The following is an 11,889-nucleotide window of genomic DNA, read 5'->3' as shown; positions in this document are numbered from 1 at the left end:
ATGATGATGATGATGATGATGATGATGATATATATATAATCAATGTCTAATTAGGGCTTACATGACTTGTTCCATACTGGATTATTTTGCCTCTAAAGTTAAAGTTGTTCTGCCAAGTCATGATGTTGTTTCCTGGGGCAGAAGGTGATAAACAGGAAGGGGTTACCTGCTTCCCACTGAGGCTGGCAGATAGGAATTTGTCCCCTTCATTGTCAATGACAATGCATTAGCACCAAGTGTGAAGAAGCCATTACTCTGTTCTCCTTCCTCTGCACCAGCTCTCTTCCTAAACACAGCAGTAACTGACCTTGATTCTCGGGATTCATTAGAGATCTTAGAGGGGAAGAGGAAGACTGGTGATACTTACCATGTGAAAAATGCTTTAAACTTTAAATTTCATAAATATTGAACGCAGAGGAATGCATTCTTTATACGGATACCGGGAGGCACGGCCATCTAGACACATGGCTCTAAATCATGAGGACAGTTTTGTTTGCTGCACCGTGCAGATGAGATGTTAAATCAATGTCCTATTGTAAGTGACTCTGCATATAATGCACAGTTCACAGCCTACCTCAGTAAAGCGCTTTGTGATGGTGGTCCACTGTAAAAGGCGCTATATAAAAATAAAGATTACACAGAGTTAATTTTTATAAAGGACACTATAACCTTTCCTTAAATACTGAACACTGAACAGAAACATGAGAAGAGGGAATTGTAGCTCTCCTGGTACCATGCTGCCACCTGTGGGCTGTAAACAGCACTGCAGCTACTACCACTAAAAGGTTATGTAATGCAGGGGTTCCCAAACTTTTTTTTTACCTGTTCAGCTGCATTAGGCACTGCGGCCCACTATTAGCACTCCTTGGGAAAATGTCAAATTAAAAAACATGTTATATGTTTAAACCTGTAGCGTTATAAATAAAACTAATCTAAACTGTCCTTTATTCATTTGAATAAATATTGTGAAAAATGGAAATCACATAGAATATGCACTGAGCGAAAAAAAAATTCAAACACTATAATTGTAGTAAATAAAAATAAATTGCAAAAACTAAACTGAGGGTTTTTTTTTTTTTTTTTTTTTTAATCAAACCTTTGCACCTTTGTATAATTGAACATTTTAGAAATGCAGTTATTTTTCTTGGTCATCAAACAAGAAGTGTATGACTCTTATGATTCACATTCATAAATACCTGAACAGGAATCGCTTTTGAGTAAAACCAGTACAATGTGCACAAAAACATATCTCTTAAATCGTAATTTCTGAACACTGTGTAACTAAAACGCCACCACGCTGGACTGTCATGCACAGAAATTGAGGAACGCGCGCAATACCAAAGGAAACGAGAGCCTTGCAGAAGTAACCTTTATCGCCACTACTCTGTGCAACCAACTTGCAAAATCACATTCAGTTGACTTGCAAAATGAAAGAACCGCTTATCAATATACTGTATAATTAATTGCTTTAGTAATTACTGTATACGTAATTGTATACGAAGTAGTAATTTTAATATTTGGAACTCGCCTAATTAGGTCAAATTAGGCTATTTAATGTTTGTATTATTATTATTATTATTAAAATCAGTTTTAAAAATATTATATTTTGTATAAAAAATAAAAGCATACTGTGTATTTTACTCAAACTGTAATACAAAGATGCACGCACGTTCTCCCTGTTCGATTCATGTGAGAGTGTTTGAGTTGGGCGGGGGTTGTAGTAATAGTTTGTTATTACTTGCAAGTCTTGAATATCGCTATCTGTGTGGTCGCTTGTTCCTTTTGTCCCTCTGCATCTGCCGTACATGACATATAAAAGTAGTTTGAAGCGGAAGTCCCGCCCTTTCCCCTCTCGCTGGCAGACTGAGTGAGTATTTGGTTATTGCAATGCTGTTTGAATGATTTTAATAATCCAAGTACATCCGAACCGATACCAGCTCCAACCCAACCCAAATAAACTCACCATCCTACCCTTAACACTTACCCACCCTACCCCCCGGCCTGCTCCCGCTTCGGATGGCTATTTTTGTCATAATTTACTGTTCTAACTCCCATGTTTCTCCCTTCTCCAGATTGCAGTCAGCACAAACACCACCATGGTAAGAAAAGTCTGTTTAAAATTGCATTGACAGGGCTTAATAATACTTACCCTGTATGTTAACGGGATCATTTTAGACTGAAAATTTGATACATTCGCCCCAGTGACCTGCTGTTAACGAAATACCGTTACGGTGTTCTTGATGGCGTCACGGTTTATTAATGCTGTAAATGTGTGTCTAAGTGTTTAAACACGACTAACTGTGCTGGGTATAGCTTATTCTGATGTAACACGTAGTTAAATTGAGTTCTAGTATCGTAATTATTTCCTATTCTTAACCTGTGCATATAGAGTAGAGCAAAGGCCTAGTCGTGTGGCGTTGAAGTATAGACGTTGAATTACTGTTTGATTTGATGGGCAGATTTCCAAGACTGCTGTAAATGCATTAGAAATTACTGTACAGTTCATGTCAACACGGAGAACTTGGCTGATTTGCATGGTGTAACATTTAAGCGAGTGATTGCTCAGTCCATTAAGCTATTGGTATACGTTGTGTATATCTGGCATCCTAAGTGTTGCAGTGATGTTTAGCCCTGTGTATTTATAGATTTGTGGTAACTATTAAAAAAAATGTAACAAACTCTTCTCTGTTCATGTTCAGCCTCGCAAGATTGAAGAAATCAAAGATTTCCTACTTACAGCCAGGAGGAAGGATGCTAAGTGTAAGTTACATTAACGTATTGCCAGGTGAACTGAGAGCAGCTTGATGGTGTTAATTGTTGGTGTGTGCAAATGTGTTTTTTATTAGCTCGCACTAGCATGTCTGCGTTGTGCAAAGTATATTACAAAGTAGGTAGGAATCTGAGAGGGATGGACTGACTATGGGGTTAGTGAGATTTACACCTCTGCTGCACCAGTGAACTCAAAAATGATTTCAGAACGACTAGCAAGGTTAGTGTAAGGGCTTATGTTTTCTGATACAGCACTGTTTTCCTCCTTGGTGAACATAGAAGCCAATGCTTTTGTACCCAAGGGGTTAGGTTTTACTGATCTCTCTCTCTCTGTCTGTCTTGTCTTGTGTCTGAAGCCGTTAAGATCAAGAAGAACAAGGACAATGTGAAGTTCAAGGTGCGTTGCAGCAAGTACCTGTACACTCTGGTCATCACAGACAAGGAAAAGGCAGAGAAGCTCAAGCAGTCCCTGCCCCCAGGTAAGCACTCACTGTAGTTTGATGTTTGGTTTGTCTCCTCTCTGCAAAGTGTAGGTTCATTCAGGGCTAGGTTAAGGGTCAAAGGCTTTAAACTCCTAGCCCGTGCGCGTCTCTAACTTTCCAGTTTTTGAGCACAGATTTATTGGAAACGTATTTGTGCATTTGGTGAAATGCAAACGACTCTTATTTTCTTTATCCTGGAATGGCCATTCTCAGTGCCGGTGATGGGATTAAGGCTAGGCTTATTCTATGCTAAACTGGAAATGAAAATTGATTTAGATACGCCTTGTTTGTACTGAAGGCTCTGCTTCAAGGCTAACACCAGTAAAATTGATTTGTATCCTGTTTCTCTTAGTTTTTTTTTTTTAGTAGAATAACATACATTTTGCCATTTCTTCCTTTTTGTGCAAAACTCCTGAACCAGCAGGTTTTCATGTTGCTACAATGACTTTCAAGCAATATAGTGCACATGCTGGTGCTGTTGTATACAAATTCATTTATGAACATGAGCAGGAACAGTTATAGCTGTTTCAGGGAAAATGCTGATAATGCATGTCATATATAATTGATGTTTTGAGCCATGTGTTAATTGATAAATTTTAGTGAGCGATAACCATAAACCAGAACATATATTTTATTTATGTTGTACTTATAAAGGTTGAGTGGCCTGCCAATGAAACAATTTGTCAGATAAATGGTTGCTTTGTGCCAGTCTTGCACGGGCCAAGGGAATTGGTGTTAAAACCTGTTATATTTATGGCAGTACAGCCTGCTGAATCTAGGGCTCGCTGGTATGTAGAGTGAATGGTTTTGACTGCGTTTGATAATAGTGAATACCAGTGAAGAACTGAACCTAAAGTGTCTCTCTGTCTTTCTAGGTCTGGCTGTGAAGGAACTGAAGTGAGGAGATCAGCGTGTTCAGCATTTGGATTGTAATAAAAGTTACAAAAACACAACGCTCAATTCTGTGCTTTTTTTTTTTTTTTTTTTTTTCTTTTTATTGAAGTTACCTGTGTTTTGTTTTTTGATCCAGGTATCTCAATTTGAGTTTTACAAGATCCTGCTATTATACTAATGTATCTTTTGTTAAGTTATTTCCTGGGTTATATTTTCCCCAAGCTGTAATGGTATCTGGAAAGGGACTGGCTGCAAAATGAATACACTACTGTATTTATTTTCATACAGAGAGGCAATGCTTTACATGTTGCCTGAGGTGTCCTTTTTACACAGGTTTACAAAAAAAAAAAAGAAAAACCACATTGCACCACCAAAACTTGTAGGTTAAATCTTGTTTGCATCCTATGAATGGCTGTAGCTGTGGACCTGGAAGCGCCTCCTTTTTTTTCCTGATATGCACAGGATAGGCATCCATTCAGGGCTGAACACAACACGTGCATGGTGTCACTAGTCATGTGAATCTTGGATAATGGAGTGCTGCCAACATTCCCTGATTTTAGCCCTATGTGATCACAAAGGGAGGGGAGTGGGGGTTGGTATAATTAAATATTAAAAATGTTATACTGACCCCAAGGTCCAAAACAGTCTATTCCATCCAACTGAATAGCACCCAATTCATGTATAGTAGTAATAGTAAACTTAAGCAATTCAATGGCAAAGCATTTAGACCGCATGCCACTTCTGGTCTTGTCACACAAGGTATTGCTTTCCGTTGAATTGTTTCTTTTAGTATTTCTACAATGCACAATTAAGATAATACAGTAATAGTCATAGGAAAGAGGTGAAATATTTCTACCTGGTTGAAATTGAATCCAATACACAGGTGGCACTAGCTGCAATGTTTATGTGACAATACAGTTTAATTTTGCAATTGCGATTGAGCATTTGAAGTTATGGATGGTAGTTGTATTGTACTTGTGTACAATATACTGAATGCAGGATCTGAAATGTTTGTCTACTTGACCAACCTCGGCTGATTTTTCACTGTGCCATGTCGCAGTATAAATGTAGGCGCTCAAATGGCAACCTTGCTCAGCACCATTGCAAGAAAACTTTGTTTGGTCCTTTTATCAGATGCTTTTTATGTGCATTTAAAAATGTTTACCTGTATTTCTGTATTAAAATTAAAACACAATCACTATCCATTTCCATTGGTTATCTTACCTGTAAGTGCTGAAGAATCTCTGATTTTTGTCTTTCCATGTAATTGTGGCTGTCTGCCATAAGATGTCAGTCTAGCAATTTGTCAAAACAGTTGCTTACTGTACTTTTCTGATTCTCAAAACCCATTCTGTATTTTTTTAAAGATTATTGGAAATCCCCACTTCTCACACACAATAAACACGTGAGCCAAAGCCAGTAGTAGGTTAAAGGAAGCTTGGTTTACACCTTGCTTTCAGGTAGCATATCGCACTCCCTTCCTCATAGCAGTGAGTTTGTGGTAAAAGCATTTCAGGGTTAGAGTTCGGATCATTGAGTCAACTGCTGGTTGGTTAATGACAGGAAAGCATGTGTTGAAGGGGTAGTGAGAATTTCAGAATAAGGGTGAAATGACAGGAAGTGTAAGTGTGACAGACTACATGAATGTAAGGCAATGTAAACTGAGAACTAGCTTATACAGCATATATATATAGAGAGAGAGAGAGAGAGATATGTTGATATATATATATATATATATATATCAAGTACGTGTTTTTAAAATACCACGTTTTCTATAACATGCTTATTAAAGAAAAACTTTAAAATCTAAATTAAAATATTATATATTATGCATTCGACCCTATTCCCGTGTACTTTAGTGTTATCTACAATTGCAAAAGTATTCTAAGACATTCTTAAAACCCTGAATAATACCCCCAAATTATGTGATGGAATGGGGGATAGTACAGTAGTGTAAAATGTTATCCCAGATTCTGAGTTTTTATTTTACCTCGATATTCACATTAATAACGATAGTTATTTTAAAATGTGTGTACGTTCATTTGAGTCACATTAACACACACACACATATATATATATATATATATATATATATATATATATATATATATATATATATATATATATATATATATATATATACATACATACATACACACACACACACGCATGCATGCATTTTGCCCGGTGATCGCTGCTGTGTGTCGGATCATATCGGACTGCGCGTCCATGGCTTCTTGTGGGGCGCGTCCCCCGCGGGGCTGCGCGCACACAGTGTCTCGTGTGAGTAGAGTAAGTTATCCAGTCCAGGGAGAGATTCGGTGAGCAGAAAAAATCGAAACAATAAACACTATATTGGAGGTTATTTTTATTTATCTTAAGAAGAACACGTTGCGGATTCCTCTACAATATTTCTGTGGGCATTTTGCCAGGATCACTTACCGGCTACACCGCGTCCAATGTCTTTTTGTTGGGTGAACAGATAGACTGACTGGGAGTTTAAACACTGGACTTTATCCTGTTGTGGGTTTCAGAATAGCCCGGCTGCTTGCAGTCATGTCCACGGCAAGGGTGGACTACATTGCTCCATGGTGGACTTACTGGCTGCACAATTTTCCTCACATCAACCTCCGACTTAAACCCGTGGACGGCAGCTTTAACCCGCAGGAGGATAATTATCAGCAGGTTAGTGCGGAAGAGAGCGGACGGCGCTGGGGTGCTGCGGGGACGAGGAATGGGGAGTGCATTGTGCATTCTTTTGGGCGGGGAGGGGAGAATACCTGCAAGTTGATACCTGCAAGTATTCTTTGCTGGCTATTCAACCCACTTTCATTGCAATGTTTATTTACACTGTGCATTTTACAGTACAATTTTCTTTTTCATCTCCTGAAAAACCAGCTATCGTAGCCAAAGTACAAGATGTATTGTTTTGCTTGTGCCAGAGTGTACGACCTCCCCGAACTGCGGAACTCAGCGAGTGTTGTCTTGTGTTACATGAGTTTGGGGTCGATGATCGGACAGCTGTGGGTATATGTAGCCGGGGCCGGGGTAGTGATACTGGGGGTGATTTAGCCTGTGTGGATGAGCGGTCTGTGGATGAAAAACGATGTGGAGATGGGATATCAGGAAGTCAGGCGCTTCCAGTAAGTTCAATACAAATAGTACCAACTTCCACATAGCATTAACTACTAACGATTGATTCAGGGTTCGTGGGGTTAAATTAAATTGTATCGTCTCTAGCACTAGTAGTAGTCGTATTACAACTGTTATTCAATAAAATAGCGTAATTAAATGCATAGACTGTAAATAAGTCTTGCATCTCCAGGTTTTATCAGATACATTCTCTTAGTAATACACAGTCCTGGGTTAGTGATACTGTGAACATTTTAGTGTGCTGACCAAACACCTTACACAGGTGTGGGCGTGCTGCAGTGGATGGAGAACTGGATACTGTGTATACCAGTATACTGAATACGCTGGTATGCTTTCAGTACTCGAGTACTGAACAGATGCTATGAAATCCATGCTACAGAATGTACCACAAAGTACCTGAGAGTTTATTAGGTGCTTGCTACCCATTATGTCAGCGTTTCATTCATGTAAATATTTAACAAGTGTGTACGAAATCTACAACTTAACTGTGTGTTACATCACACAGACTTTTTCATTAAGTCGACCCAAAGAAATATCAATGGGAAAAAAATGACAAGCCTCCATTTAACTTTAAAGAAGCTATAGAATTTAATATCACAATTACAGTATATCCAAGTGTATTCTAAAAAAAAAAAAAAAATGGATGGAATTTGACTGCATTGCTCTCGATTATGCTTTCCGCGTTGTTTACATTCCAGTTTGTTTACATTCCCCCAAGAGTAGTTTAAGCTGCAAGGGCGCATGCTTCCCTTTTCCCTGCCTGTAATCTGCTTCAATGCACCCTTTAAAACTGCTACACTCCCTCTACTGCGGCAGTAACAGGCTCTCTTTGTCACCTGTAAAATTCAGAAAACAGTCAAAATGTTTTCTTTCTCATTTTGATAAGTGTTGCTATTTTGCAGGAAGTGTCTCATTCATAACTTCTTTTTTCTTTCTTTCTACTAATGCTGGCAATTCCCATTTTCAGTTTTGTTGTGCCGTGATGAAAGCCCACCATCTGACTCATTTGCTAACTCTGTGGATAACAAGGTTTAAAAACAAGTCTTCCTGCTTCAATACCAAAGATTAAAGGAATAAATATTAACAGAGGCACCGAGAAACTTATGCACACCACTGGGTGATGGTAAATACAGTTTAAAGAAACATTCAGCTTGAAATGTATTTATTTATTTTGTCTTATACTGGCACGCAGACTGGAACCAATTTCTACTGTGCCTCCTCTGGTGTAAAATTGCACAGCGTTTTAACAAGGCATACCCTAAAGCAACGGACAATGGATGTTAAATGCAGGAAATGCAATAATTAGGTTTTGACTGAAGCAATTAAAGTGAAATGTAATTGCCGCCCTGTGCTTTTACATGAAAGATGTCTTTGTTCGTAAGCTGAAAAAGTCTAAAAATCAGGACTTTGAAAATACATTTTTGCTTAATTGTTAGTATATAAAATGTGTGCATTCATATAACTATAAGATCTATCCAATTCAGAAAAAAAGGACATTATTTAATGATGGCATGATATTGTTTTATATAATGAATACTCAAAAAAAAAAAAGTACTAAAAACACATTTTAAAACACAGGCCTTGTTCTGCAGTAATTGACTGATTGAAAATGATTAGTGTGTAAAGCCTTATCTATAATGCATTAACTTTAAACTAATACAGTGTATATAAATACACTCCTAGTATACCAAATGACACACACACACAATGTCACTGTTTGGAGCCAGGTTCTCTAGTACTCAGAAGTTGTATACCAGGTACCCCTGTTAATTCATTTCAGAAATACAGCAGTGTGGAGTAGTGGTTAGGGCTCTAGACTCTTGACCGGAGGGTCGTGGGTTCAATCCCAGGTGGGGGACACTGCTGCTGTACCCTTGTGCAAGGTACTTTACCTCGATTGCTCCAGTAAAAACCCAACTGTATAAATGGGTAATTATATGTAAAAAAAGTGATATCTGTATAATGTGATATCTTGTAAAAATTGTAAGGATAAGGGTGTCTGCTAAAAAATAAAATAATAATAATAATAATTGTAGAGGTAAGTGTACTAATTCTAGTAAATTAGGCATTCCTTTATTTGTCTTTACTTTTGTCCCCAATAGACACATTTATTATTCTGAATAGAGCAGAATGTACAGCCTTGTTCTTGTACAGTAAAAGTGAATGCAGTTATAACAAGAAGACAGCGCGGTCTCTATCATTAGGCCTGGATCTAGTACCAGACTCCTGCAGAGTCCCCCGTTAAGCCTTTAAAGAAGGGAATAGGTGCCTGCTGACTGCTTGTAATGCCTGGACCTGTACCGCCTCAGTGCATTAGGATTTACAGTGAGGAGAGCACCTACAGATTACATAACCACTCCCAGCAAGCAGCATCGCTGGCAGGCTTGAAACGAGGAGCCTGAAAGGCGCTATATACTCTGCCTGGCAGTAAATTCAATTGTAGTGCCACTGTTTTGCGCTTGTCAATTTGCTCACTGCAGTTTCATGCCCACTCGGATCTGGCTGGCTGGCTGGCTGCTGCGGGTTTGAAACTGGCTACTAGCATCTGCTTCCTGTGAGAAATGAAACTCGACAGAACCTGGGAGCTTCCTGTACAAGAAGGAGCATCCTGTCAGGTGCTGCTTTCTCCAGAGCTTCTCGTTTAGACCGGGCGAGCGAGAGCTTTGCATTTATTTTTTATCTTCTACGTTAGCACGTTTCTTTCAGTGGGACCACCAAAGAGAAATAGTCTTAGAGTGCTGGGGTCAGTTTCACAAAGCACTGCTAGCAAGCTATCTTAGTTTTACCTGTTTTCAAAAAACAATATTTTAAAGCAATAAAGTTTACTAGAAATCAACTCGTCAAGTCTATATGATTAAAGGGTGAATGTTGTTTTTTTTTTTTTCTTTTTATGGAAGTGAATTGGATTTAGAACTGATTTGTGAAACCAGCCCCTGAGGGAGGTATTCAGATTGTCTTCAAAGTGTCCATTACGTGACTATCGCTAATTGTGCTGCAGGGTAGCCTGTGCTGTCTGGGCAAAACAACAGTCGTACTATCTGTCCTTTCTCATTAACTGCATGGAGTTTCATTTTTATTTTCTTTGAAATTTCAAAAAGAAGCCTAAAGGGTTTTCTGATGTCTCTGCTGATTTTGTTGGATCTCTGATCACTGTTCTTTTATTGTTTCATGCCTTCCTTTGTACTGTAGTTAGCTAGATTCTTATGAGTTCTCTGTATTGATTTTGCTGGTTCTCTGATCACCTGTACAAAACGGTGACCAATGATCATGCAGCTGTTGTGACTCAGTCACGCATTGGAGACAAGTCTGGTTCTAAATAGATTTTCAGTTTCATCTCGTACAAACAAGTAAAGCCAGCTTGAACGATTCAACTGGGACTGATCATGGTGCTGGGACAAAAGATTTGTCATGTTTGAATTTCAATCTTTAAATTTCAATTGGGAGTGAAAAGAAAATGACAGTCAAACCCTACCGGATTACCTTACACAACACAATCGTATTTTATAGTGCTATAAATATCATTTACAAAGCAAGTGCTTAAAATGACTTCAATTCTACTCTGTGGTATTTTTTTTATTTTTATCAAAGGCTGAATCTGGATAAGGGGAAAAGCTGACAACAAAAAATAATGCAAGACCTTTCTGTCTGACTGACCCAGCAAGCAGGCTGGAAGGATTTCTGCTCCATTGCTTCTAAACACTCTTTTCCTCCTTTTCTTTCTTTCACACTTTCAGTTCCTTTTTTGCTGCGCCCTCTGTCTGTCTCTCTCTCTCTTTCTTGCTCTCCTTTGGTTTTTAAAAAGCTTTCCTGTAAAACTATGAACTATTTATATTCTGTGTTACGAGTACAGTCACATTACTCAAAAATCACATTTAGTCTGTAGGCTATTCTTAGTAATAAAATTTTTTAAAAAATCCAGTTAAACTTAATTTGTTGATTCTCACATTCCATTTGAAGCTGACCTATGCTTAAAGTTTTGAATTTCTTTTTTTTTTATATTCAGTGAGTTTTGAGATGAGAATTGGCATCTGTTTTGTAAATTGCGCCCTGCATGTTTGTATGTTAGCTCTTGGACATGCAGTCCACACTGGCATGGACAGTAAGAGGTGAAAAACGTACAGGCTGATCAGGGAATTACCATTTAGTACTGATGTCACATCCTCACTACATGGAATAAATAATTATACACATCTGCTATGTTGCTTATACTCAGTAAATTAACAGATCATTCATTATACACACGTATATTTAACTCTTCAATACTACATGAATATAAGAATGCTGTAAATCTAAAAGCAGGACCACTATGCTGTTCTGCATTGCTGAAGTTAATGAAAATGGACCATCACAAGGTAATAAAGTGTAGAACTATCTGTACAGTATTAGCTGATGGGCCAAAGTCCATGATTGAAATGCTAATTCAGCCCCCATCTCCAAAAGATTCCTTCAAGCCTCTGCCAGCTGCACAATCAGGTCAAGGGGAATAGGACTCTATATGATGCCACCAGCCTGCAAGCCGCTCTGTAATCCCTGGTACAGTAACCTGCATGCAACTCAATATCCATTTGAATCTCTGCACACCACATAGAGG

At 38.4% G+C, this 11,889-nt stretch overlaps 2 protein-coding genes across 3 annotated transcripts in view; both read left to right on the top strand.

The window, feature by feature from the left end:
• The first annotated feature begins 1,793 nt into the window (after positions 1 to 1,793).
• On the top strand, positions 1,794 to 4,204 carry LOC117424264 (large ribosomal subunit protein eL38). Its single transcript, XM_034040469.3, has 5 exons — positions 1,794 to 1,867; positions 2,073 to 2,099; positions 2,700 to 2,760; positions 3,126 to 3,248; positions 4,127 to 4,204. The coding sequence occupies exons 2-5, from the start codon at positions 2,097 to 2,099 to the stop codon at positions 4,150 to 4,152; spliced, it is 213 nt and encodes a 70-aa protein (XP_033896360.1). The 5' UTR covers positions 1,794 to 1,867; positions 2,073 to 2,096; the 3' UTR covers positions 4,153 to 4,204.
• A 2,111-nt stretch (positions 4,205 to 6,315) lies between these two features.
• Positions 6,316 to 11,889, top strand: part of LOC117424740 (protein tweety homolog 2-like) — a 36,603-nt gene continuing 31,029 nt past the window's right edge. For both annotated transcript variants that reach the window (XR_009307746.1, XM_034041413.3), the window contains exon 1: positions 6,316 to 6,830. Coding sequence is in view for 1 of the 2 variants with exons in the window: in XM_034041413.3 (XP_033897304.2) it covers positions 6,702 to 6,830 (129 nt within the window). In the remaining variant the exon portion in view is untranslated. The remainder of the gene's footprint in view (positions 6,831 to 11,889) is intronic.

This window comes from Acipenser ruthenus, chromosome 19, assembly GCF_902713425.1.
Source record: "Acipenser ruthenus chromosome 19, fAciRut3.2 maternal haplotype, whole genome shotgun sequence".
In the NCBI taxonomy this organism is placed as follows: Eukaryota; Metazoa; Chordata; class Actinopteri; order Acipenseriformes; family Acipenseridae; genus Acipenser; species Acipenser ruthenus.
Note: the sequence above shows the minus strand (reverse complement) of the source record. Positions and strands in the feature narration are given on the sequence as shown.